The sequence below is a fragment of the Hylobates moloch genome, unplaced genomic scaffold (assembly GCF_009828535.3).
Source record: "Hylobates moloch isolate HMO894 unplaced genomic scaffold, HMol_V3 SCAFFOLD_10, whole genome shotgun sequence".
Lineage (NCBI taxonomy): Eukaryota > Metazoa > Chordata > Mammalia > Primates > Hylobatidae > Hylobates > Hylobates moloch.
In genome coordinates this window covers 106,129,179-106,154,117 of record NW_026652285.1, presented here as the reverse complement: position 1 = coordinate 106,154,117, position 24,939 = coordinate 106,129,179, and the positions used below count along the sequence as shown (strand labels likewise).

Below are 24,939 nucleotides of genomic sequence, written 5' to 3'. Positions count from 1 at the left end.
CGTGAAGCCCCTAACCAGCAGGAGACGCCCGGGGCGGGGGCAGGTGTTCTGCCTCTCTGGGACCTCCTGGCTTTGAGCCGCAAAGCAACCTCGCCCCATCCCTTTTTGGGGAAGATCCTGGGATTCTGGACCCGGGGCTGCCTGCGTGCTGCAGGTTGGAGTCTGGGGTCTGGGCTCTGGTAGCAGACATTTCGAATCCATGTCTCCAGGGCCCTGTTTTGGAGACAGCTGGCTGGGCCCTCTGAGTCTTCTGGCATCTTCTCTGGGAAGCCCGTTTCCCATCTCGCAGCAGCATTGCCTGCAGTGTGGTGAGCAGGTGACCCGCCATTCGAGGGGGCAGGTACAGTGGAGGAGAAAGGCCATTTCTTCCTTTCATGAGCTGGGCTTGGGTTGAAGGAGACAAGGTCAGGAAGTGGGGTTAGGGAACAGTATTCAGGCCACAGGAACAGCACAGTGAAAGGCTCAGAGCCCTAGTGGGTGCCAAGTGTCAGCCACGTGTCTCCAGCATCCAGGGCCCCCAGCCCACTTTGGACGAACCAAAGCCGGAAAGCTGGGGGTGGGAGTGGCCAGGAGACCTCGTGGAAGGTGACGGAAGGCACCGGAATTGGGTCAGGGCATCCTGGGGAAAGGAGGGGAAGTGTGCAGAGACAGGGGTCCGGAAGCTTGCTAAGGGCAGGGACTTGCCTCTGTGGGTGTGACTTGGAGGGCTACCTCTACCAGTGCCAAGGTGGTGTAGTGCGTTGCGAGTCGCATTTTGGTAGTCATCCTGGGAGGTGCCTGGTTCCAGTCATCCTGGGAGGTGCCCTGGGAAGCAGGAGGGCCCAGCGTAAGGGAGGAGCATGTTTCCCCACAGGACCGCCAGTGTCAGAGGGATGGAGAGGCACCCACCGACAGAGCCGGTTTGCAGCTAGCTCTGCCTTCACCCGAGTCAGCCCAGACCCTCCCTCCTCCCAGGTTGCCCGCAGAGTAGGCTGCCTCTTGCCTATGCCATGGGGCTCCCATGGGGACAGGACCAGACCACCTGGATTAGACCTGGGTACTCTCCTCACTACCCTGATGAGCAGGGTGGTCCCTGAGCCATTTCTCCACCTGTAGACCAGGGATACATGACAGCTCCTGAACATGTTAGCAGGATGAACCAGAGAGGAATGTCAAGAGCTTAGTGCTGCGCCAGGCACGGACCCAGCGGACGCTGTTTGTTATTGGAGAAAGTGGAAGTGCCGCCTGACATTGTTTTAGCATATTGAGTGTTAGTGAGACTCAGAATGCTGGAAACTTTTACAGAATAGTGAAATGAGACACGCTGTTGATGCAGCTCTTTCTGTCATTCCTGTGGACAAATGTAGCAGCCGTGGCTCAAGCTGCCTGCTCTTGGTGCGGGGAGCTCCACTCCTGAGGGCACACGGGCCGCCTGCCCTGCTGATCTGGCCTGCCCCTCTCTCTGCCAGTTGCCTGCCCCTGACCTGGGGGCAAGGCTGGCCCCTGGAAGACCTTGATATGCACGAAGAAAACACCACCCCACTCCTCCAGATCACAGCAGGTAGAGCAGCTCCGCACTCCAGCTGGGCGAAGGGGGACACGCATGCGAGGCCATGCGCAAAGGCGGGCCGGGTTCACTACTCAGCCTTCTGGCCTGACGCCTTGGCCCTGGTGCGTGCGCAGCTGAGGAAATGGGCCCGAGCGAAGGAAGTGTTCATGTTCAATTGTCCAGACAAAATCGACTCTCGACACTCCTCAGTCAATCCCTGGCTGAGCTGTGCTTTCCCTGCCTGGAGCAGTGGACGAGCTGGAGCGGCCTCGGACGTCTGCCTTGGGAGCCCCGCACTGCAGCCTCTCTTTAAGGGCTCAGTGCGGTCTGGGCATAGTTGCCTGTAATTCCAGCACTTTGGGAGGCCGAGGCAGGTGGATCACCTGAGGCCAGGAGTTTGAGACCAGCCTGACCAACATGGGGAAACCCCGTCTCTACTAAAAATACAAAAATTAGCTCATTACGGTGGCACAGGCCTGTAGTCCCAGCTGCTCGGGAGGCTGAGGCGGGACAGTCGCTTGAACCTGGGAGGCGAAGGTTGCGGTGAGCCGAGATCACGCCACTGCACTCCAGCCTGGTTGATGCAGTGAGACTCTGTCTCACACACACACTCACAAAGGCCTCAGTGCGGGGGCCCTGGTGATGGCCTGGGAAGCCTTTCAGTGTTGATGATGACTGTCAAGTTAGACCAGTTTTTTTTTTTTTTTGAGATGGAGTTTCAGTCTTGTTGCCCAGGCTGGAGTGCAATGGCACGATCTCAGCTCACTGCAACCTCCACCTCCCGAGTTCAAGCGATTCTCCTGCCTCAGCCTCCTGAGTAGCTGGAATTATAGGCATGTGCCACCACGCCCGGCTAATTTTGTATTTTTAGTAGAGACGGGGTTTCACCATGTTGCTCAGGCTAGTCTCAAACTCCTGACCTCAGGTGATCCACCCGCCTTGGTCTCCCAAAGTGCCAGGATTATAGGCGTGAGCCACTGCGCCTGGTGACAGACCAGTTTTAATGCAGATGCAGGCCTCCCTGAGTGTCGTCTCCTCATTTGTAAAATGGGCTATAAAGGACCACCCACCTGCTAGAATGGTTATTGGATCTGACCAGCTAATGGGTCCCTGGTGGGCTGGTGTGTAGAGTTTTGCAGGTGACATTGATGTGTGCAGGAATAAGGGGTCGAGGCCAGACCCTACGTTCTACCTGCTTGCTTGTTTTCGGAAGAGATGCTTCTGGAAGTGAGGTTGCCACCTAAGCAGCAGTGGCTGTCCTTGGGGGCCCCGGACGCCTTGGAAGGCATCGTGGACTCTCTGCTGCTTGAGGGGAAAGCAGGGCCCTTTGAGAGGTGTCAGCAGTCAGAGGGCACCTAAGAGTGCTTCCTAGACATTCATTCATTTGTTCATTCATTAATTCATTGGTTCATTTGTTCGTCTACCAGATACGGAGCCCCTGTGATGGGCTAGGCATTGTCCAGGGTATTTGCGACCCAGAGGGAGCAAACGGCCTCAGCTCCTGTCTCCATGAGCACCTGGCCAGCCTGTCACCCAGGGTCACCGGTTTATCTACCTGATGGGCCCCAAATTTGATCCATTCCATCAAGCTGCATCTGTTGAATAGTAACCGAGCTATTTGAAGTGGTTTTTGGAATGAGCATGGCATAAATAAAACAGGAAATTAATTTGTTTTCCGATTTTTTTATTGATCAAAGACATCCTCAGCTGCCAGTCAAAGCTTCTGATCAGCACAGCGCAGCACTGTGGCCCCAGGGAGTCAGCGCCACTCCAGCAGGAAGCAGAGCAGCCGGGCGTGTGCAATTGGTCTCTGTTAAGCGCAGTGTTAGTGACACTTGTTGAAGTATTTCAAGAAAACGCACTATGTCTATCTATGTCTGTGGGTACTTCCTGGAGCCTTTGCTGCAGAGCGTGGAGGCTGCACATGGAGACCCCGACTTGCTCAGAAAGACCCAGGGGCTTCAAAAGAGAGTGCCTGTTCTCCTGAGGCCCAGAAGCTGTGGTGCCCTGTTTCTTTCAGGGCCATGGCGCCTAGGTTCCCTTTTGCAGCAAGGGGCATGTGGGGTGGGGGTCTTCACCTCCCAGTGGCTGGGCTGCTCTGGCCGTGAGCAGAGAGCCTGAGGTCCGGCCCCAGAAGTCCCTTGTCGGCCTGTGTCCCTCCCCCAGTCCCTGGCAGCTGCCTTGAGGAGCTCTGCTGTGAACTAAAGGCCAGCGGTGTGGCGGGCTAACAGCTCCAGGGTGGGACCATGGTGATGAAGGGCCCAGGTTCTCGTGCGGTGTGGCTGCTCCTCAGCTCCAGCCAACTGTGCCCCCCCACCCCCCCCCGCCCCCCGCCAGCTCTCTCAGTGACCAATGTCTCAGGGGACTTCTGGACTTCCCCAGTGAGATGGCCTCAGTACAGTCTCTTTATTTTGAGTGAGAGTCCCAGCATCGTGGAAGTCAGAGGGCAGGGTTCTCCTTGCCCATTTTACAGATTGAGAAACTGAGGTACAGAGAAGCCGTGTGGCTGTTGAGTAGGAGCAGGCCTGGGCTGTCCCCACCTGGAGTACCTGCTGTGGGGTCTGCACTGGAATGTGGTTGTGCGCAAGAGGCCGGTGAGGGAGGTAGGACTGTGCAGGACAGGAGTAGGTGGTTAGGGATGCCAGCCAGAGGCCTGGGAGGAGCCCTGCCTGTTGGTGACAATCTACATGGATGGGGAAGGTTGGGCCAGGCGATCTGGAGACCCCAGCTTGGGGCTTTCCCTGCGGGACCCCACCCCCAGCTGAGTGTCACTCCTGGAACTGAGGACACCTGGGCCCCTGACCTTCCTGGTGGGGCAGCCGAAGGGACTTTCCCGGGGATGGGCCTGCCAGAGGCTGGGGGCATCCTGAGAGGAACCGGGCCTGGGTTCAGATCACGGGTCACCTGCCTTCTGGTGCCTCCATTTCCACATCTGCAAACTGGGGCTCAAAATGCAAGTTGTTTGTGGGGATGGAGCAAATGTGGATGTGAAAGTGCTAGTAGGCTGTGAAATGGCGCATGCGTGCTAGTTAGTTATTATATGCCGATCAATCAGTTCAGCCCCCTCCTTTCTGGCCCCATTCCCAAGCCTTGGTTTCTGTGGGTGGGGCCTGCCCCTCAAGCCGAAAGGCCAGGTTCCTACACTCAGCGCCTCCCCATCTCCTCTGAACAGACTGAGTTTTCGTCAAAGTACTGTTGTCATTTTAAAAAAGAAAAAATAATGGGATTTCCCTGCCCAGAAACCCATAGACAGGATAGCTTAAAGGCCAGCAGTCTGGCCTTGGGGGTCAAAACATCCCAGATCTGTTGTTAGCTCAATTATATCCTTGCTAGTGACCTTGGGCAGGCCAGGTGACCTCCTGAAACCTCAGTTTCCTCATCTGTAAATCAGGAATTGCTGCAGTGACTCAAGGGAGCTCTTAGCCCAGTGCCTGGCCTTCTGGAAAACCTGGCGGCCGTGGAGCACCTGTAATCACTGTGAGTCAGCGCACCAAGACGTGCAGCCAGTCTTGGCTGGAAGGGCCTGGAGCGCTGTGCCAGAGCCTCACTGTGCAGATGAGGAGACTTGCCCGAGCTCTCCTGGGAGGAGGGAGCAGCGAGGGTCACCTCCCATAAAGGTCAGCCCGGCCCCACGCTCCTCCTGCATGGCCCAGCTGGGGCCGAGGAGTCAGGCCCTGAGACAACGTGGCACCTGCCTTGAAGATGCAGGCCTTGTGCCGCCGTCCTTGGCGAGACAGGACTTTCTTAAATCTCCTTAGGCGGGGGCCTGCCGCCCTTTTGCATCCTGGCCACTCCATTTGCCCCTGAACCCTGGGCCTACCCATGAGCTCACTGCTTGGAGCTTGGTTGTCTGTCTGTGCAGTGGGCCAGTGTATACCTCACAGGCTCTGCAGGTGGTGAGTGAGTTGGCTGTTGGTACATGTCAGCATCCACCCTGCCTGTGGTCATTGTCAAGCTCTGCCATTACTCCATCCCCATTGCCCAGAGGTCGATGCCCAAGCCACCTGTTTTCAAACTGCAACTCCCCAGCTGAGGTGGGCTGGCTATGTGACTCAGGCAAGTGGATTTGCCTCCCCCGGCTTAGTTTCCCCTTTTGTACCCTCTCAGGGCATGCCGGCTAGATGCCAGCGCTGGAGGGCGAGGCAGGCCTGTCCTGTGTCCCACTCCAGCACTGCCGGTGACCTGTTGCCAGTAAGGTGCAGTGGAAGGGCCCACATAGGCTGAAGGGCGCCCCTGCTCTCGGTGGGCTGCCATGGGTTCTGCAGGGCAGAGAGGCCTGTCCCTGCCATTGTGTCCCCATCACAATAGATTGTTTCAGAGACCCTAAAGAGACATGACCGTCCTGTGAGCATGTGAGCTTGCCCGGTGAAGCTTGCCATCCAGGATGCCCTCGGGACTCACCTGTGGCTCAGACCTGGGGTCCTGGCTCTGGGGTCTTGGCTCTCCGGCCCTGCCCTGCCTCTCCTATCTGTGACGCCCCACCCTGGCGCCTTGCAAGAGCTGAAGGACAGTGCAGCTGAGCCTGGAGAGGTGGGCGGCTGGGCATGGAGCCTGTGTCACCACACTAATCCAATTTCAGCCTGATTAGATCTGCGGCTGCCGATGAATGGGCCGGAGAGAAAGGGGCTGACGTTTCCAGGGCACACTACACGCTGCCTCTCATTGCAGTGGCAGAGCCTGGACAAGGGATTCTTGGGGCCCAGGGGTGGGAGCCCTCCCTGCAGTCTGGGGCTGTGGAGAGCAGGAGGTGGGGTAGCCCATGCCCCCTCAGAGTGCCCTAAACAAACACAGTGGGGACCCCATAGCCGCCAGCCTGGGGGAGAGGGCACTCAGCCCTGGGACCCTTGTCACAGGGCTTGTTTTCTGGGGACAGACCCTTGCTGTGGCCACTCAGCTGGACTTAAAGTCCAGGATGCTGCCTTTGTGGGGGGTCCCGGAGGCCAGGTTGGATCAGTGAGAGAGAAGAATGCTGCTTGCTCCTGCAGCCACAGGTGACAGCTGAAGCCAGCCCCCACAGCTTGGGCATGGACAGGGGACTTTTCACCTGGCACTGACCACCATCTGGGCCTCCCTTGCCCACTGTCCCTCGGCCTGTGTCCTCAATGGGCCCCTGTGGCCAAGATGCACCTGCAGCAACCTCAGCCTTGGGTCCAGTCCCTGCCAACCGTCAGGGTCTCTGTCTAGAACCTGGACCTTGAGGCTCTGATTGGCTCTAGAGCGACCGCAGACCTTGCAAACCGGGCCACTGAGGAAAGGGGCGCAGGGACGGCAGGAGGGACCTGGTGCCTGCTCACACACCCGTCCTCTCAGAGGGCCTTTCCCTGGCCTATGCCGACATGGCTTCATTCTTGGTGCTGCCTGCCGCCTTCTGGTCAGGTGCCCACGTCCTTAACTCTCTGTGCCTCAGTTTCCCTTCATGGAAAATGGGATGAACTGTAGAAAGCACAGGAGATGCTCCCTGAAGGGAGGCTGGGCCATGTGTGGCCTCCCTCGAGGTGGAGCCTGACGTGGCCCCCAGGCTTTGTCCCGGTCTCTGTTGTCCCCGTCCATGCAGTCCGTGTCCCTGCCACCTGCATCAGCCTGTGTGGCTCAGTTTTGCAGAGACCACCCTGGGTTGGGCCCAGAGCTGCACCAGGAGGACTTCTTAAAGGTTAGGGTGGCCAGAGTGGCCACGGGTGGGGCCGGGCCAGGCACAGCAGTTGCTGGGCCCACGGGAAAGGGGTGCTCTGGCCCCATCCTGCGCCCGAAAGGAAGCCTGGGCCTGGTCGGCTGTGATTATGGTTGGGATCTGTGTAATTAACTCTAAACTTGGGAGCCTGAGGAAGAATGAAAATAAATGCTTAGTGGAAATTACAGACTAGCCACATTCAAAAAATAGTCACGCCGGGCTGGAAGCCGCAGCGCGCAGCAGCGCAGACGAGCAAGAGGGCGCAGCCCCTACCCCGGCTCAGGCCGGCTCCCAGCTGCAGCGTCTGGGGCTGTCCTAACCAAGCACCATCGACCATGGTGGCTTTAAGCAGCAGAACCTTATTGTTCCCAGGGCTGCAGGCCAGCAGCCTGAATCAGTTGTGTGTGGCAGCAACAGCTCCTTCGTGGGGCCACGGGGGAGAACCCGTCCCACGCCCTCTCCCGCTTCTGGCAACAGTGGCTACCCTTGGTGTGGCTGGCCCACAGCTGTGTCACTCCCAGTTGCTAAGGAAAGGGGCCCATCGTCACATGCACTCCTCGTGGGTCTGTGTCTCCATGTCTGTCTGTCTCTCTTCTAATTAATCTTTTTATTGTGGTAAAATACACATAACATAAAACTCAGTATCTTCTCCGGTTTTCCTCTAGAGCACTGTCCAGTAGCGTCAAACACGTATACTTTGTTGGCAAGCGCCATCACCACCATTCACAGAACTCTCTCATCTTCCCAAGCAAGAGCTCTGTTCCCCTTGAAACCACCCCATCGCTCAGCCCTTCGAGGGCGCCCACCATTCTGCTCTCTCTCTCTGTGGATCTGACGACTCCAGGGGCCTCATGAAAGTGGAATCATGGCCGGGCGCGGTGGCTCATGCCTGTAATCCCAGCACTTTGGGAGGCCGAGGCAGGCAGATCACCTGAGGTCGAGAGTTGGAGACCAGCCTGACCAACATGGAGAAACCCCGTCTCTACTAAAAATAGAAAAATTATCTGGGCATGCTGGCGCACGCCTGTAATCCCAGCTACTTGGGAGGCTCAGGCAGGAGAATCGCTTGAACCCAGGAGGCAGAGGTTGTGGTGAGCTGAGATTGCGCCACTGCACTCCCAGCCTGGGCAACAAGGGCAAAATTCCGTCCCCTCCAAAAAAAAAAGTGGACTCGCACAGGATTTGTCCTTTCGTGTCTGTATTCTTCAGAATTAACAGGTCGTGAAAAACAAAGATCATGGGGTGTTTTAGATTCACATTGTCTAAACTAGCCGTTACTAGCCACATGTAGCTTTAAAATTTAACTTAAAATTAGCAATCCAGTTTTTCAGTCGCCACCTTTTTTTTTTTTTTTTTTTTTTTTTTTTTTTTTGAGACGGTGTCTTGCTCCGTCACCCAGGCTGGAGTGCAGTGGTGCGATCTCAGCTCACTGCAACCTCTGCCTCCTGGGTTCAAACGATTCTCTTGCTGCAGCCTCCCGAGTAGCTGGGACTTCCGGCATGTGCCATCATGCCCGGCTAATTTTTGTATTTTTAGTAGAGATGGGGTTTCACCATGTTGGCCAGGCTGGTCTCGAACTCCTGACCTCTAGTGATCCACCCGCCTCATCCTCTCAAAGTGCTGGGATTACAGGCGTGAGCTGCTGTGCCCGGCCGGACTAGCCACATTTCGAGTGTTCAGTGGGCACGGGTGTCTAGTGGCTGCCCTATTGGATGGTACATGGATAGAACGTTCCTATCATTCCAGAAAGTTCTGTTGGAGAAGATTGTATCAGATTAATGGAGACTGAAGAGGCATAGCGGCGGAAACTGTGTGTGATCCCAGATTGGAACCTGGGCCAGTTTTTTTTTTTTTTTTTTCTTTTAGCTATAAGGACATTTTGGTTGTCCTTTATGTATTAAGGAAATGCAAGTAAGGTCTATAGATAAGATAACTGTGTGGTGTCCGTGTTAATCTCCTGGTTTTGGTATAGGTACTGCGATTGTGGAGGTACTGTGTGTTCTTAGGAAATACACACTTAGGTGTTTAGGGATAAAAGAGTATCATTACTGCAGTTAATCTCAAGTGTTCAGAAACACACACACACACACACACACACACACGCACGCACACACACACACACGGACAAAGAGGGACTCTAGGATAAAACAAATGAGTCTGTTGTCTACGAACAGCAGCCGACCCCTGCCAGGATGGGAGGAGTGGCCTGAGGCAGAGGGGGCTGGGGTGGGCACTGCCTGCTGTGAGGGAGAGGAAGGGGCGGGCAGGGGCGTGTGTCCTGGCTGGGGGACCCTCCGCTCCCAGGGCATTCTCAGTGCTGCTTGGTTTACGCTCTTAGGCTCTGATTCTGACCTGCACCATGTCTAAGTCTGTCCATTTGTCTAAATTTCCAGTGAGCAGGGACAGGCTCTCTGAACTTCTCTTGGAGCTGGGCAGTTTGTCCATAGGGGATGGTTATTGATGAGGACGACAATCCTGGGCTTTTCTTGGGCCGTGTGTGCCATGCCCTCCCCTTGTGAATCCCCGTGCTGAGCCGGATTGGGGGGCTGATGGCTCCCACACCCCAGTGCCCACTCTGGTCATCAGGGCACGTGATTAATCCCGTGAGGCAGGTGGCGGTAGGATACCAGGCCTGGCAAAACCACTCACCCTGGTCTCCCTGCTGGAGTCAGCAGACAGGATTCCAACCTGGGGCCTGAGTGACTCCAGAGCCTGCCCCCCGGGCCACCTCACCTGCTGCCTTATAAGTTTCCTTACCAGCTATTTCTCCACGAGGACTGGGCAGATGGCTGTTCCGCCCCCGCCAAGCCTTCCGCCCCCATGGCACATCAGGCGCGATGAGGGCCGAGAGCTCACTGGTTGGCAGTGGGCAGAGAGGAGATGACCCACGCATTGATTTGGGAATTCTGGCTTTTGTGCTCCCTCCACCCTTCCACTGTAGTTGGTACCTGCCACTCTCTGGGTCCTCCGTGGCTTCCTGGGGGTGGCCCCTGGCTGTTGGCTTTGTCACTCATGATTAGGAAGGATGTGTTGGTGCTGTCAGAAGCCTCGTATGTGTATGCACGCCTGTGCACGTGCCCACGTGAGCATGCGCCAGCCATTCTTGTTGACTCAAGGCTGGCATATTCTGCTCCAGCCGTGACTGTCGGCCTGGACACGTGCTGGGTGCGCCTGGGAGGCCTGGGTTGGATGTTCATGGAGGGCCCAGGGTGCTGCCTTGCCCTCCTGACCAACCGTTAAGGAGAGTGGCGTATCTTCTGAATGCAAAGGCCTTGGGGGTTTTGCAGCTGTGTGATGAGAAGGCTGGGGGTGGTGGTGGTTACACACTCGGACGTCGAGCTGGGCTGCCTGCTTCCATCCGGCCTGGCTTCTCACCCCGAGCCTCGGGACGGGGGGTTTCGTCATCTTTCTGAGCCCATTTCCTCCTTGAGAAAACAGGAATGGGCTTGGATGTGTTGGCGCACGGAAGCCAGAGCTTGCTGCTGTTGCTGTTACAGTTTTTACAGAGCTTACAGTTTTAATAAGTTTTTCCTTGCCCTTTGTTTTTTCCCTTTAGTTCCTGTGTTTGAAGAACATACGCACCTTCCTGAAAGTCTGCCACGATAAATTCGGATTAAGGAACAGTGAACTGTTTGACCCCTTTGACCTCTTCGATGTGCGAGACTTTGGAAAGGTGAGCAGTCACTTTCTCCGGCCTCAGTCGCCCAGCTGTGGTGGCCGATTTGCCGGCTCAGTGGCAGGTGGGCCAGATCCACGGAGCAGTCTGATTGGCTCCAACACAGAGCCAGTGGATTTCTGCACCCTCGTGTCTGGGAGGTGCAGGCAGGTTGTGTTACAAACAGGAAGGTGTGGAAGCCAGATTTGTGTGTCGGGCCTGGGACAACGGGATGGCCCCTTTCTCCCTCCAGTCAGGGTGAGGCCAGGCGTGGTGAATTCAGGCGGGTGGGGGAAGAGCAGAGTGCAGACAACCCTGGCCCTGCAGTTCTAGCCAGGGGACCCTGAGCATTTACCTCCTGCCCTGAATCTCGATCCTTCCTCTGAGAATGGGCCGGAGTTAGCACCACCTCCTAAGGGGCTGGGGAGATGAGGTGGGGAAAGCGTCTACTGTGTGCTCTGTGAATGGATTATCTCGGTACCCCGGGACAAGCAGAGCTGCCTCTGACTCCGGGAAGGTGTTGGACAAAGAGGGGGTATTCTCCAGTGGTGACCCTGGGAAGTGTTTCTGTGTTCTTAGGAAGCCTCACATGGCACCAGTCCTGCAGGAGCCCGGCTGGTGCACATGAGGGGACCCTGAGGCTGGCAGGTGCAAAGGCCCTGGGAGGCTGTAGTTCATTGGTGGCCTCCTGGTGAGCCTGGGTACAGAGGGACGTAGGGGCCACCTGCCTTCCAGAGCCCAGCAGCTCCACGGTTACTCTTTTTAAATGGATGGGATCAGGGCCTCGATAGCTTCCTGATGGATTCGGGGCTGGACGCCGGAGGTGCTGACAGTGGCTGAGGAGGCCCCAGGCCCCCGCCTGCTGTTGGGCTGCCTCTAGGAGACACTGCTTCCCGGACCACCGGGAGAATGGATTTCCACCTGCTGACGGGAAATAACAAGATATTTACTGCCTAGTTTATTTGAGCATCATTATCAGGGACTTGGTATCTAAGGAAATACTCTGTGAATGCGTGATTTGTGAGGCGCAGAGGGAATTTGGGTTTGCAGTGGCGCATGCTGAGAAGTCAGTTCTGGGAGGAGCGTGTGGAAGTGCTGCACGGCCTCAGGTCAGGACCTGGAACAAGGGCGTTCCCGGAGCCATCGGTCCTGGCGCTTCCCTTCCTCGCTCCTGGAATTCTCCAGACATGAAATCTGGGGACCTCTTCATGAGCCCATCGGTGTGTAATCATCCAATTCTTAGAAGTTTGTGTCTCTTAAATGACTCACTGAGGCCCCCCCTGCAGCAGCACACATGCCTGGGAGTTTGATGCCCTGTTGAGGCCCATGGGTCCTGCTGTCCAGGGGCTTGCCTGCTGGGCTGGAGTCAGGGAGGCTTGAATGGCCTGGGCCTGTTTCCTTTCCTGTAAGTGGCTTCTCAATTCCTACAGATTTGTTTTGAAATGATTTGGAACTCTCTCCTGCTCCTTCCTTGCAAACAGCAGAGATGAATTTGCCTCCAGGGCCCCGGGTAATGGAGAGGCTGATGGTTCTGGACTTAGAGAAGGACCTTCCGAACACACACACACATTCTTGCACCCACCCCACACATGTTCACACTCACGCTCAGACACACACAGCTCACATACACACACATACACACATTCACACAGACACCCATGGACACACCACACACAAACACACATACACACACTTGAACCCATCTTCCATATTCACAGCCACACCCAGACACACACAGCTTACACACACACATTCACAGACTTATAGTCACCCATACACATTCACACAGACATCCATGGACAGCCCCCCAACACGGACATATCACACACATTCATACACAGTTTCACATGTACACACATACTTACACACACAACTGGTATTTATAATAACTGTAAAGAGAAAAATATAAGAAAACCTTGGCCAAACCTATTTCTTGGCCAACAGTTAAAATGCAGCATATTAAGTATATAATTTCATTTTGCTTTTAATTTGCTATGGCGGAATGCAGTGATGTAAGACATACATAAATTTGGATTAAACTCTCATTATTCAACTTGCCAGCTGTGTGGCCAAGCAGTTTGCAAATGGGCAGCCCTTGTCATCGTCCGTGGTTTCCAGTGAGGCAGCTGCGGCTCTGAGGGGTTGCAGAGGGGACTTCTTCTCGCGCTGGCCTCTGGTCTCCCCACGTCTCACTGTGGTGGTCAGTGGTGGTGCTGGCCAAGCTGTACCATCTCTTGTGGGGACCTGGGAGTAGACGGCGGGTTTGGACCATGAGTCATGGTGTGGGGTGCTGGGAATGGGGGTGATGTCACTGTGCAGACCCCCAGGCTGAGCTGAGGGGCCTGGGTGAGGCCCACGGGAGATGTTTGTGAAGTGCAGGTCGCTGTTGCTGCCGCCCCCACTGGTCACTTAAAACAAGTCCAGACTTCCACACAGAGATGGCAGCGCCTACTGTTTTTCTCTCTATTATTTTATACATAAAGATGCAATGGCTGGGCCGGGTGTGGTGGCTCACGCCTGTAATCTCAGCACTTTGGAAGGCTGAGGTGGGCGGATCATTTGAAGCTGGGAGTTCGAAACCAGTCTGGGCAACACGGTGAAACCCTGTCTCTAATACAAATACAAAAAGCAACTGGGCGGGGTGGTGGGCGTGTGTAATCCCAGCTACTCACAGGAGAGTTGCTTGAGCCCAGGAGGCGAAGGTTGGAGTGAGCAGAGATCACACCACTGCACTTTAGCCTGAGTGATAGAGTGAGACTCTGTCTTAAAAAAAAAAAAAAAAAAAAAAAAAAAAGGACGCAATGGCTGTACCTTTGGGAGACAGAGCAGGTGGCTGAGCACGTGGACTTGGACCCCGGCAGGCTGGCTTTGAGTCCCAGCCCTGCCATCTCCAGGGTGCGGCCTTGCCCAAGTGACTCAGCTTCTCCAAGTCCCATTTGTAAAATGGCAGTGACACTCCCACCCTCAAAGGTCCCTTGAGCGGGTCAAGCCGTGTGTGCAGGGTCTCAGCACCGCATGTGCCCCAGGGCCCTGCCACTGTGGGGCCTTGCTGCTTCTGGTCTCCGCATCTGAGCCATGCCCTTTGCCTCCTGGAGGCCACGTGAATGTGGCCTGTGGTGTGTCAGGGACAGTTGGCTGGGGACCGGGCCCCCTGGGACTGTGGGCTGGGTGCTGGCGCCCTTGGGAGCAATGGAGCCGGAGCCCGCACTTCCCCTCCAGGGTGGGCCTGACCTCGGCCCCGCCAGCCCTGTTCTCCGTGGCGGTGCTTTCTTCCTTCCCTGGATGTTTTTCCTACCGTGGTCAAGCTGTGGTCAGCACTTCCAAATGGAGTCTGGCCTGGGGCCAGCGGAGGCTGGGGAGCCGGGACGTTCACCACAGTCTGGAGCCTGACGGTTCTGCTCTGCCAGAGCCTCCTGGCTTCTCTGGGACAGGTGCTCCGGAAAAATAAACCACAAGCAAAAGCCCAGCTCCTCCCTGCGGCCTGGTCTGCCCAGGTGCTCGGACTCCTGGGGACCTCTTGCTGGGCCGGGGCGTTTTGCTCCAGTCCCTGCTGTGGACAGAGGGGAGGAAGGGTCAGAGCAGGGAGGGGACTTGCTGAGGCTGCTCGTCTTTGGCCTCCCGGACTCCCAGCTTGTTGACCACAAAGAGCCGGTGTGGAGGGTGTGGCTGATATGCCTGGTTCCTTGCTTGGCCATTCCCTGCATCGGTCCCTCTGGCCACAGAGATGAAGAGCGAATGCCCCTTTCATTTCTTCGGGGCATTTACTGAGCGTTTCCTACACGTCCAGATTCATCTTTTGTCGTTCATGAGCTCAGCCCAGTAGGGACGCCCTGGCCATTCCAAATGAGCTCGGCGGGCTCCAGCAACCGCAGACTATGAAGATATGGCTGCATGCCCTCCCCCTGTTCCTCCCACCCTTGGCCTGCCCAGGAGCGGGGTGGCAGCTGTTTCTCCCCAGAACACAAAGCTCTGCAGTCAGAACTGACTGTCGTCTGGGGTGGGTGGGGCTGGTCGGGGTAACCAATGGGGTGTGGGGCTGGGGACTCCAGGGCTACCAGGGGCAGAGCTGACTCTCCTTGTCTGATCGGCTCCTACTTACATTCACAGCATTCAGGGCTGAAAGGAGCCTGATGGACTGGCCAGCGCATTAGTCAGGGCCCTCCAGAGACCAGAGAGACAGAAGCAGCCGGGTAGAGGCAGACAAGAGGGGCTAATTAGGAGCATCGGCTCTCGCGACTGTGGAGGCTGAGGGCCCCCAGCAGGCTTTCTGCGAGCTAGAGACCCAGGAACGGGGGTGACAGGGCTCGACCCCAGTCCCAAAGCCTCAGAACCGGGGAAGCAATGGTGTGATCCTCAGTCTAAGGCCAAAGGCCTGAGAACCTGTGGGGCAAGTCTTGGAGACCAAAGGCTGGAGAGCCTGGAGTTCTGATGTCCAGGGGCAGGAGACCAAGAGTCCCAGCTCCAGGAGGGGGAGAGGGAATCACATTTTCTCTGGCTTTTTGTTCTATCTGAGCCCCCAGCCGCTTGGATGGTGCCGCCCACAGGAAGGGGATCTCATCCGCTCACACGCCAGTCTCTTCTGGAAACACCTGCACTGCCACACCCAGAAACAATGCTTCCCCAGTTCTCCAGGTGTTCCTTCATCCAGTCAGGTTGACACCTAAGATTCACCATCACAGCTGGCTGGTGTCTCTGGCTGGTTTAGAAATGCCATTTCCTCTATTATTTAAGGAGGTTTGTGGTGTTTCAGGTCTTGTCTAGGCTCTGGGTTTGGGTTTGTTGTCATTCATTTTCTAAACAGCTGCCTCCCGGCTCCCCAAGTCTCTCATGTTGTGGGAGTCATTCCTTGGGAAGACAAAAAGCATTCATTTATTCATTCATTCACTCCTCCATCCATTTATCCATCCATCCATCTAGCCATCATCCATCTATCCATCCATCCATCCATCCATCAATCATTCATCTATCCATCCATCTACCCATCCACCCATCCGTCCATTCATCCATCCATCCATCCACCCACCCATTCACTGGTCCTTCCACCCATCCATCCATCCATCCATCCATCCATCCATCCATTTATCCATCTATCCGTCTATCCATCGTCCATCCATCCACCCACCCACTCACCATCCATCCATACATCAATCATTCATCTGTCCATCTACCCATCCACCCATCTGTCCGTCCATCCATCCATCCATCCATCCTTCATCCATCTACCCACCCATTCACCCATCCTTCCACCCATCCATCCACCATCCATCCATCCATCCATCCACTCATCCATTTATCCATCATTCATCCATCCATCCACCCATCCATTCATCCATCCACCCATCCATTCATCCATTCCATCCACCATTCATCCACCCATCCATCCATTCATTCATTCATTCATTCATCCATCCATCTATCATTCTGTTAAGCATATAATTTACCAAGTATTTAGTAAGCACTTACTATGCTGGAGTTAAAATGAAGAGACTCACGTAGTCTTTGCCCTCACAGGGACCCCCAGATTAGCTGCTGAGCAATTAATGGTAGGAGAGAGGAGTGAGAAAGTGAAAACTCTGGAGCTTTGGCCCCAAGGCCTGCTGGCTCTGGCCCACATTCAGCCCTGGACACTGGAGTCTTTCCTCTGTGATTTTATCATGGAAAGGATCACTCTGTGTGTTAAAGGGACACTAACGTGAATGAGACTGTCTCCCTCTCCCAGGGATGGCCCCATGTGGAGCCTGGTTTGGCCAGTGTTTTCCCTGCTCATGGCCCTCATGTGCTGCTTAAGGGTGGTCTCCACCCCCAGCCCTTGGGTTTTTTCTTCTGCCTTCCCTTTGGGACAGGGGCAGAGGGTTTCCTTAACCCAGGAGGAGCACTGGGAGGGGACCCACCACGAGTCAGCCAGATTCCCTCTGCTCCTGGCCCCTGCCACCTGGGGAGACCTGGGCAGCAGGCGGATGGACCCCTGGAAACCCTCCAGGTTTCAGGAGCCCTGGGAAGCCCGCCAGGTGGTCCACTGCACCTGCCTTCTGGTGCCTCCTCTCATCCAGGCTCCATGGAGCCAGGCAGGCCCTGGAGGAGCGAGCGGGTGAGAGCAAAGCTTCAGTCAGACCTGGATGCGAGTTGGACTCTGCAGATACTTGGTCTCATTGAGCCTTTGTTTCTGCAGGGCTCAAATGAAGCTCGAGACTGTCCCCTTGGAGGTGTTGCTGTAAAGGACTCAGTGAAAAAATGAACGGCAGGTCCTAGTCATTTTTATTAGCATTTTCTTCCTCTTCACTCACCCCGCAAGTTCCAGTAGCAACTAAAGGATCCAGAAAGTTTATTCGGGAAGTGTTTCTCTTCTGGCTGCCTTTCCTGGTATTTTTGTCAAAGGGTTGCATTAAAGAGATTAGGTTTCGGCTCAAATAAGTTGTGTCCGGCTTCCTGTGCTGCCTGGGGTGGACGTGCTCGGGCCGAGTTATGGCTGAGCATGAAGAGTGAGTCTGCAGCGCTTGTTGATGGGAGCCGTTGGCCCTGCTCCCTGCCGCGGTCCGTAGATCCTTTCCTGTTTTCCTCCGTGCCCCGTGTCTGTGCGGTTTGTCCAGTTGCCCGGCTGGGGAGGAGTGTGGAGAAGCCCATGGGCTGCCAGCTCTGGCGGGTTCTTCCAGGGGTTGGTTTGCCCCAGCGTGGAATCTGGTCGGGCATTTGGAGGGAGGGTTCTGGCGAGGCTGCGGGGTTTCTGTGGCTTGCTTCTGAGATTCTGGTCCCTGGACTCTGCAGATGATAATAATTCCAACCATAGGGACTCTGATCTCCTTATTGCGAGCCGGGGCTGAGCACGGGCCTGCGGGAGGGCAGGAAGGCATCCTGGCAGCGCACTGACTGTTTACCATGCGCCCTGGCGTCACCTCTCTTATCCCCACCTAAGCAACTGGTGCACGGTCACGTGGCTGTGAGTTTCTTGGGTCCTCAAACCCTTGCTGTCCTCCCTCCCCAGGTGCCTGGTCATGGCATTGTCATTGGGATCCGTCCAGCTCCTTCGCGGGGCCCTGGGCAGGCGGCTTTTGCTGAGCCTGATGTCCTGGCCTGTGACGTGAGGACAGTGGTCCTGCTTTCCCTGTTGATCAGAGGCTCCTGGGCGCCGGGTCACAGGCAGCTGTTTGTGTAGGGATGGAGCAGGGTGAGCAGAGCATGATGAGGATGCTGTTGCTGTCTCCGTTAGTGGGGACAGTTGCCATTGACAGTGTGCACTTGCACCCTAGGTCAGGGGACAAAGGGACAGACTCGTTCAGGAGGTGAGGGCTGCGCTTCTGGGCAGAGGACAGGGAAGGCAGGCGGGCAGGAGGGAGGGAGAAGGGAGGGAAGAAAGGAGGGGAGGAGGGAAGAGGGAAGGACGTGCTTCTCCTTAGCAGCACAGAGTGCTCCCTGCCTGCAGGAGGGGGGCCCCCTGGGCACAGGTGCTTCTGGTTGTCGGAGGGAAAGCTTAGTCCTCCCTGGGCCCTGCCCCCTGCTCCTCCTCGCTGCTGTGGAGCTGCTTCAGCCCCTCCTGCCGCTGGGCTCTCTGGCTGCCCCCTGCCTGGAAGGTTCTCCCCAGAGCTGCCGGTGCCTTACCCACCCTCCTGCAGGCCCTTACTCAGCTCTGGTCCAGCGGGGCCTGCCCTGATGGCACCTTGCCCTGTGCAGGGACAGGTTTCGGAGTGAAGTCTGATGCTGCTTCTCTGGTGTCCCAGCCCAGGCCACCCAGCCCAGGCCACCCTGCCCAGCCCCAGGAACCCGCGGCGCTGGCTGGGCAGTGCAATTCACTCCAGCCTCACTCGGGGCGGAATGAACCTTCCCAGAGGAAATCGCTAGGCTGCTTCCATTGCTCGAGTTGAAGAGCAGTGTGCACCTTCCAATAAACGGGCTTAGTTCTCCTATTTATTATTCATTAAAGCATTTTGGGAGGCTCAGAGACTTCTGAAGCAGTTCAAACTGGTTCTCAGCACTGTCTGGGGGCGGCTCCATGGCTGCCTACAGATTCTCAAGTGCCAGCTGGCGACGCTGGACACACCCCACCGGTCACCTGAGTGCCGGCCTCTCCTGCTGCCCCTCCCTCCCTCCTCCACGGGAGCAATCACCTGTGGCTACTGGACCTTTATGTCCACGAGCACCTGCACCCTGCAGGGAACTTAAGAAGTGAGGAAGGAAACAGGCATAGAGAAGATGCATCTCACTTGTGCTCTGCAGTACAGTGGAGCTGGGGGCATCCTCAAGTCCTGCTGATGGCAGAGTCCCCGTTTTTATCTGCTCAGCTGTGCCCTCTTCCCTCTGACTAGCAAGGCAGCTGTTGCACACAGCACAGTTGGCCGTATGGAAGGCGCACGGAACACAGCCAGGATGCCGGGAGGCAGAGAGGAGGCCGGGTGGCAGTGAAGAGGCCAAGAGGCAGTGAGCATGCCAGGAGCCAATGTGGATACCAGGAGGCAGGGTGGGGAGGCCAGGAGGCAGCAAGGAGGCAGGGAGGGTAGTGAAGAGGCCAGGAGGCAACAAGGCTGCTGGGAGGCAGTGTGGATGCCAGAAGGGAGTGAGGAGGCCAGGAGGCAGGGTGGAGGCAGGGAGGGTAGTGAAGAGGCCAGGAGGCAGTGAGGATGCCGGGAGGCAGAGAGGAGGCCGGTGGGGCTGTCTGGGGAGAGGAAGTAAAAGGCCTGACCCTGGAGGGGAGGGCGCTGACCAGCAGTCTTTAGAGGACGCAGTGCAATGACCACCAGTGTCTGTGCTGATGGCATCAGTGCAGGTAAGGATTGTTCCCTTCAGCTGAGAATCTCAGACCACTCTGGGCCTTCTCAAGGGGCTGGGAAGAGGCAGGGAGGGCAGGGCCCTGCTGAATCGGAACAGCTCCACTTTTATCTGTTTTTTTATATGGCATTTTGCTGACATTTTGCTTAAAGAAAGGGTTCTGAAGAGGCGAAAACATAGTTGGAAACCACTGATCTGTCACAGCTGAGGAAACCTGCCTCCTTTGAGTTGGGCCTGGAGGCACTGGTGGTGGGGACAGGCTGCATCACTACATCCAGGATGACAGAGTCAGCTGTGCACCTGCTGCAGATGATGGACGGGCAGCTGTGGTCGTCCTGGTCCCTCTGGCCCTGGGTTTGTCAGCAGCTGAGAGGCCCCTTGGCTTTTGCGTGCAGGCAAAGGGGCCCTTCCTCCTTGCCGGAGTAAGACCCCTCCCTCACCACCTCTGTTCCTCTCCTCTTCTGCCTGGGACCCTTGTCCATCAGCCTTGGGTCCCCCCACCCCCGTGGAAGCGCCTGGCACGCACTGTCACTGTATCTACCTGAGCCAGGGGAGGCACCTCGAATCCATCCTGGCACCTCCCACCTGTCAGCACAGCACCCCAGCACCTGGCAGTCATCAGGAGCTGGCACGAGGGGGGACCCCAGTTTGTCACCGCGGACTTCCCATCCGCTCCCCGGTTGTTGCCACAACCCCTGCCATTGCCCCTTCCCCCACCACAAACACCCACCCACCACTGTCCGGACTTGACCTTGAGGGCTCAGGTTGGAGACTGCTGGTGCTTCTGGGGCCAGGTGAGAGTGGACCCATGAAGACACCATTGAGGGCTGGGGACAGGTTGTGATGCCGAAGATCAGGCCGTCATCAGGACCCAGTTTGTCCCACAGTTTGCTTCAGGTCTCATAGCTGTCATTTCCCCATCTGTAAAATGGGTCTAAAGATTTGCCTCCCCCTTGCTGAGGGCTGCGGGAGGGAGATTCCAGATGGTGCTGCCGTGTGTCTGCGTGGGGCGGGTCTCGTACGGAAGCTCCTGGGAGCGGTGCTGCGATTGTACCAGCCTCGTTTCAGCACGTGGGTGATGACCCTGGCAGTCGGCAGGGGTGCATCTGATGGCCATTCCAGTGGCCTGGAGTGCCAGCCTCACCCGGCCAGTGCGTCCTGCCCCACACCCGCCATTCACCCGCCCTGTGTCTAGGGCTGGACAGGTATATCCAGATGCCGTCTCAGCCATGTCATTGATTTCTCCATTTTACATCTGCATTGATGAATGTGTCCCCCAGGCTCTGTCTGGCCAGGGGAGAATGCAGCAGTAACCTTGGGGTATCGATCCAGCACCCCTTATCTCCACACCCAGGCCCCGGGGCTGCACGTGTTTGTTCATTTCCTTCGTATTTATTCATTAATTTGCTGAGTGCAGAAGACTTTGTGCTCACCCGAGACCTTTCTGCCAGTCGGTCTGATGACTCTCAGATGCTGATGCTGCGGTGAGTTCATTTACACTCCCTGCCTTAATGCTGGCAGTGAGACGTGCTAGTCTTTTTAGCAGCATCCACTCCGCACTAATTACTTATTAAAATGCAGTCGCTCCTCACTGGGGAGGGTAGCCGCCTCGGGCTGCTGGCAGAGCCCGGCGCAGGGGCTGTTGGCAAAGGCCTTCAGAGTTTCTGCTTGAAAACATTTCCTCTTTTATCTGCTAGTTGTTGTCATTGCAGGACGTTATTCACCCACCCACTTTCAGATGAACTTGACAACCAGATATGCTGCACGTGGGCGCAGACACACACATGCACACGCGCGCACACACACACACACACACACGCGCGCGCGCACACAGAGTCGGTAAGCCCATCGGATGCTGACCTGCCATTTTATAACTGGTGATGGGAGAGGTTTTTCTCTGCTTCCCTTTCTAGGCAGGAGCCGTGCCCGTCATTACTTTCACACTGGGCAAGGGTGGATGGTGGTTCAATTTTGGTAGCCAAGTCCCTACAGGTCTGGTGAGCTGCGTGCCTGGAGGTCAGGTTCAGCCCACTGTACTTCATGTGAGGTGGCTGAGCCTGGTGCGCCAGGCCGGGAAGCCTATGGGTCTTTGCCTCAACCCTGCTCACAGGATCCTAGGAGGCTGTGATTTCAAGACCTGAGTTCAAGCTCTGGGAGCGGCCTTGGCTAATGAGTGGATCCCTTGATCTCTATGCCAGTGGTGTGAGGTAGGGATTCTTGGTCCTGTGCTAGGAAATATGGTGCCAGGTTGGGAACTTGTACCTGCTTGAGGGTCATTACTGTTGGCTTTTTATAGAAGGCTGGGGGGTGAAGGAATAGAGACCAGAGTGATAAATGCAGAGGGAAGGATCTGGGGGCCAGTTGGAGTGGGGCCAACTCCAGACAGAAAGGCAAGGGTGCAGGGGGTGAGTTGGGGTGCTGGGTGTGGATGTGTGGCCAAGACCTCAAGAACAGTGTTTCAGTGAATGCCAGGCCCCACGGGCCACCCAGCACATGGATATCCAGTTTTCCCAGCCCTATTTGTTGAAAAGACTGCCCCATGGAATCAGGACAAGAGCCTCTGGGCTGACCCTCTGCTGTGTTCTGTGACCGTAGGTGGCCTCCCATCTCTTCCCTGTGCGTACTACATCAGTAGAGGTAGGAGCCTAATTGAAGACTTGGTTAATCCTGATCGATTGGTAGTGGCTGACTGGAGGGCTCAGCTGAGAAGGGTCCCGAGGCACAGCCATTGATTAGCGTTGTCTGCTGTGGGTGTGGTGTGAGGGCATGGGTACATGTGCCAGGGGTTTCCCACTCCTGGGCTAGCTGGTCTCAGGTTTCGTGTCCCCAGAGAGAGGAGAGAGCACAATAGCTGAGGGGTGCTTTCCAGAAGCCTGCCTTGTTCCTGCCACCACTGGTAAGGTAGGTCCTGATAAGAGCATGTGTGGGGGGTACTCAGCCTGAGTGAAGCAAGGACTGGATGCTGGGTGGGCACCTGCAGAGGTGCTGCGGGTGTCTGTGACAGGCTGCCTGGTGTCTGCAGAATTACATTGATTTTTCTGAGATGGCTGAGGTTTGGGGAGTTGCTATAGTTGTGGCCAGGGCTGGTGCTGGGCCTCCCCATTCCTCTGCAGTGAGGCTGTTGCCAGGTGGGTGGCCCTCTCGGCTTCTGTGTGCTCTGCTCAGCTCAGCTGGTGCCAGGACATGCAGCCTCAGATTATTGGAGCCTGGGAAGACAGGGAGCCAGGGGCCACTGCCTACTGTGCAGAGTGACAGGGACTGTGGTGGGCAGAGACGTGTTAGACAGTTGAGCTGGTCAAGGAGGGCTTCCTGGAGGAGGTGCTGAGGTTCAAGATGTGAGCTGCAGTTCACCAGGTGAAGGTGGGGGTGTGGGAGGGCTCAGGGGCAGCATGTGCAAAGGTCCAGAGGCTGGTGGTGGTGGCCTGGTCTGCTCAGGTTTAGAAGGGAGGTCTGCTTGGAGTAGGAGACTGGGAGGGGCAGGAGCTAGGGCAGTGCCAGAGAGGACTACCAGAGAGCCCTACCAGAGAGATTTGGGGTGCTATCCTGGGGTATTCAGAAGGGAGACCCATGATCTACAAAGCTGCAAGCCGGGTTGTTCGAATTAGTAATAATAACTTAGCACCTGCTGGGCTGCTGGGGGCTGGTGCCCTGGGGAGTGATGCCCACCTGTTGTCTCCCTTCCCTCTTAGGACTTGGCTCTGGGAAGAGGGGCCTCTGGGTGGCTGTGGTGGCAGCAGCCCACGCCTGAGGATGCACTAGGAGCAGAGGAGGTGTGTGCTCAGGCCCTGCCATTGTTCCTCATTGTACGTGGACTGGTCACTGCTCTACTCCCTGGGCCTCAGTTTCCCCATCTGGGAATCAATCCCTTTGGTTGGACTGGCTGGATGACCTCTTGGGTGGGTCTTTGTCACTTCTCTTTCCTGTGAGTCCCCACCCCGTTGGCTGAGAGCTTGCATTTTCTTAGGGGTCCTGGTGCAACTTGTGCATGCTTTTTTTTTTTTTTTTTGGTCCATGTCCGCAGTTAATTAAGTTTTAAATGGCTAATTGTTTCTCCCCAGTGCCCCCAAGACATTAATTGTGTCTGTTGGAGCCTGACAATTTGATGTTTGCAGCAAAAAAGCCGAATGAGACCAAGAAGGAGAAAAGAAAAAAAAATACCAAAGTGTAAATAATTAATTATAACAAAGTGTCATTTCTTGGCACCCTGGAAGACCTTTCTCCAGGAGTACCGGTTTTTTGAAGGTAGATAGGAGTGGGCGGCCAGCCTGGGAACGGGTATCAGCCGTGGGGTCAGGCCCTTGGGGCTGGGGAAGGCAGCGGCTCTGGAATGACAAAGTGTGTGGCTGTGAACTTGCTGGGCTTCCCAGATCCCCAGCAGCAAGGGCGATGGAGAAACATGCAGATTCCTTGGCCACTCTGCCCCTGGGGACTTTGGGGCTGGAGCCCTGGGTGATCCTTTTGATTCTCAATCTTTAAAAAAAATTATTGTGGCCGGGTACAGTGGCTCATGCCTGTAATCCCAGCACTTTGGGAAGCCGAGGCAGGTGGATTGCCTGAGCTCAGGAGTTTGAGACCAGCCTGGGCAACGCGAAACCCCATCTGTACTAAAAATACAAAAAATTAGCAGGACGTAGTGGCGCCCACCTGTAATCCCAGCAACGTGGGAGGCTGAGGCAGAAGAATTGCTTGAGCCCGGGAGGCGGAGGTTGCAGTGTCCCAAGATTGTGCCACTGCACTCCAGCCTGGGCAATGGAGCGAGACCCTGTCTCCGGGGGGTGCGGGTGGGGGGAAGAAAAAATTATTGTGATAAAATAACATAACATAAAAGTTACCATTTTAAAGTGTGCAGTTCAGCAGCATCGAAAGATTCTCAGTGTTGTACAGCCATCCCCTCTGTCTTGTTCTGGAATTTTTTCATCACCCTGAAACAAAATCCCATTTCCTCCTGCCCTATCCACCAGTTCCTGGTAACTACTAATGCATTTTCTGTTTCTATGGATTTGCCTGTTCTAGACATTTCATATAAATGGAATCCTACAATATGTGGCCTGTAGCGCCGGCTGCTTGAACTGAGCGTGGTTTCAGGTTTCACCTGCACTGTGGCAGCCGCCAGTGGGTCATTCCTTTTTGTGGCTGAATCATATTTTACTGTTTGGATCGACCACAGCTTGTCCATCTATGCACCTGTCGGTGGACACTGGGCCGTTTTCACCTTCGGCTCCTGTGAATATTCATGGTCATTTAGTCCTGAGCCCTCTGGCCCATAGCCGCCCTCCCTTCCAGGGCTCAGGAGACCATCACTATGAGGAGCCCAGGAGGTGACATTGCTCC

The 24,939-nt window shown here is 56.0% G+C and overlaps 1 protein-coding gene across 5 annotated transcripts in view; it reads left to right on the top strand.

Annotated features, from left to right (window-relative positions):
- The window catches only part of VAV2 (vav guanine nucleotide exchange factor 2), a 219,956-nt gene that overhangs the window by 39,998 nt on the left and 155,019 nt on the right, over positions 1-24,939 (top strand). For all 5 annotated transcript variants that reach the window (XR_009215276.1, XM_032165581.2, XM_032165579.2 and 2 more), the window contains exon 2: positions 10,753-10,869. Coding sequence is in view for 4 of the 5 variants with exons in the window: in XM_032165581.2 (XP_032021472.1) it covers positions 10,753-10,869 (117 nt within the window). In the remaining variant the exon portion in view is untranslated. The remainder of the gene's footprint in view (positions 1-10,752; positions 10,870-24,939) is intronic.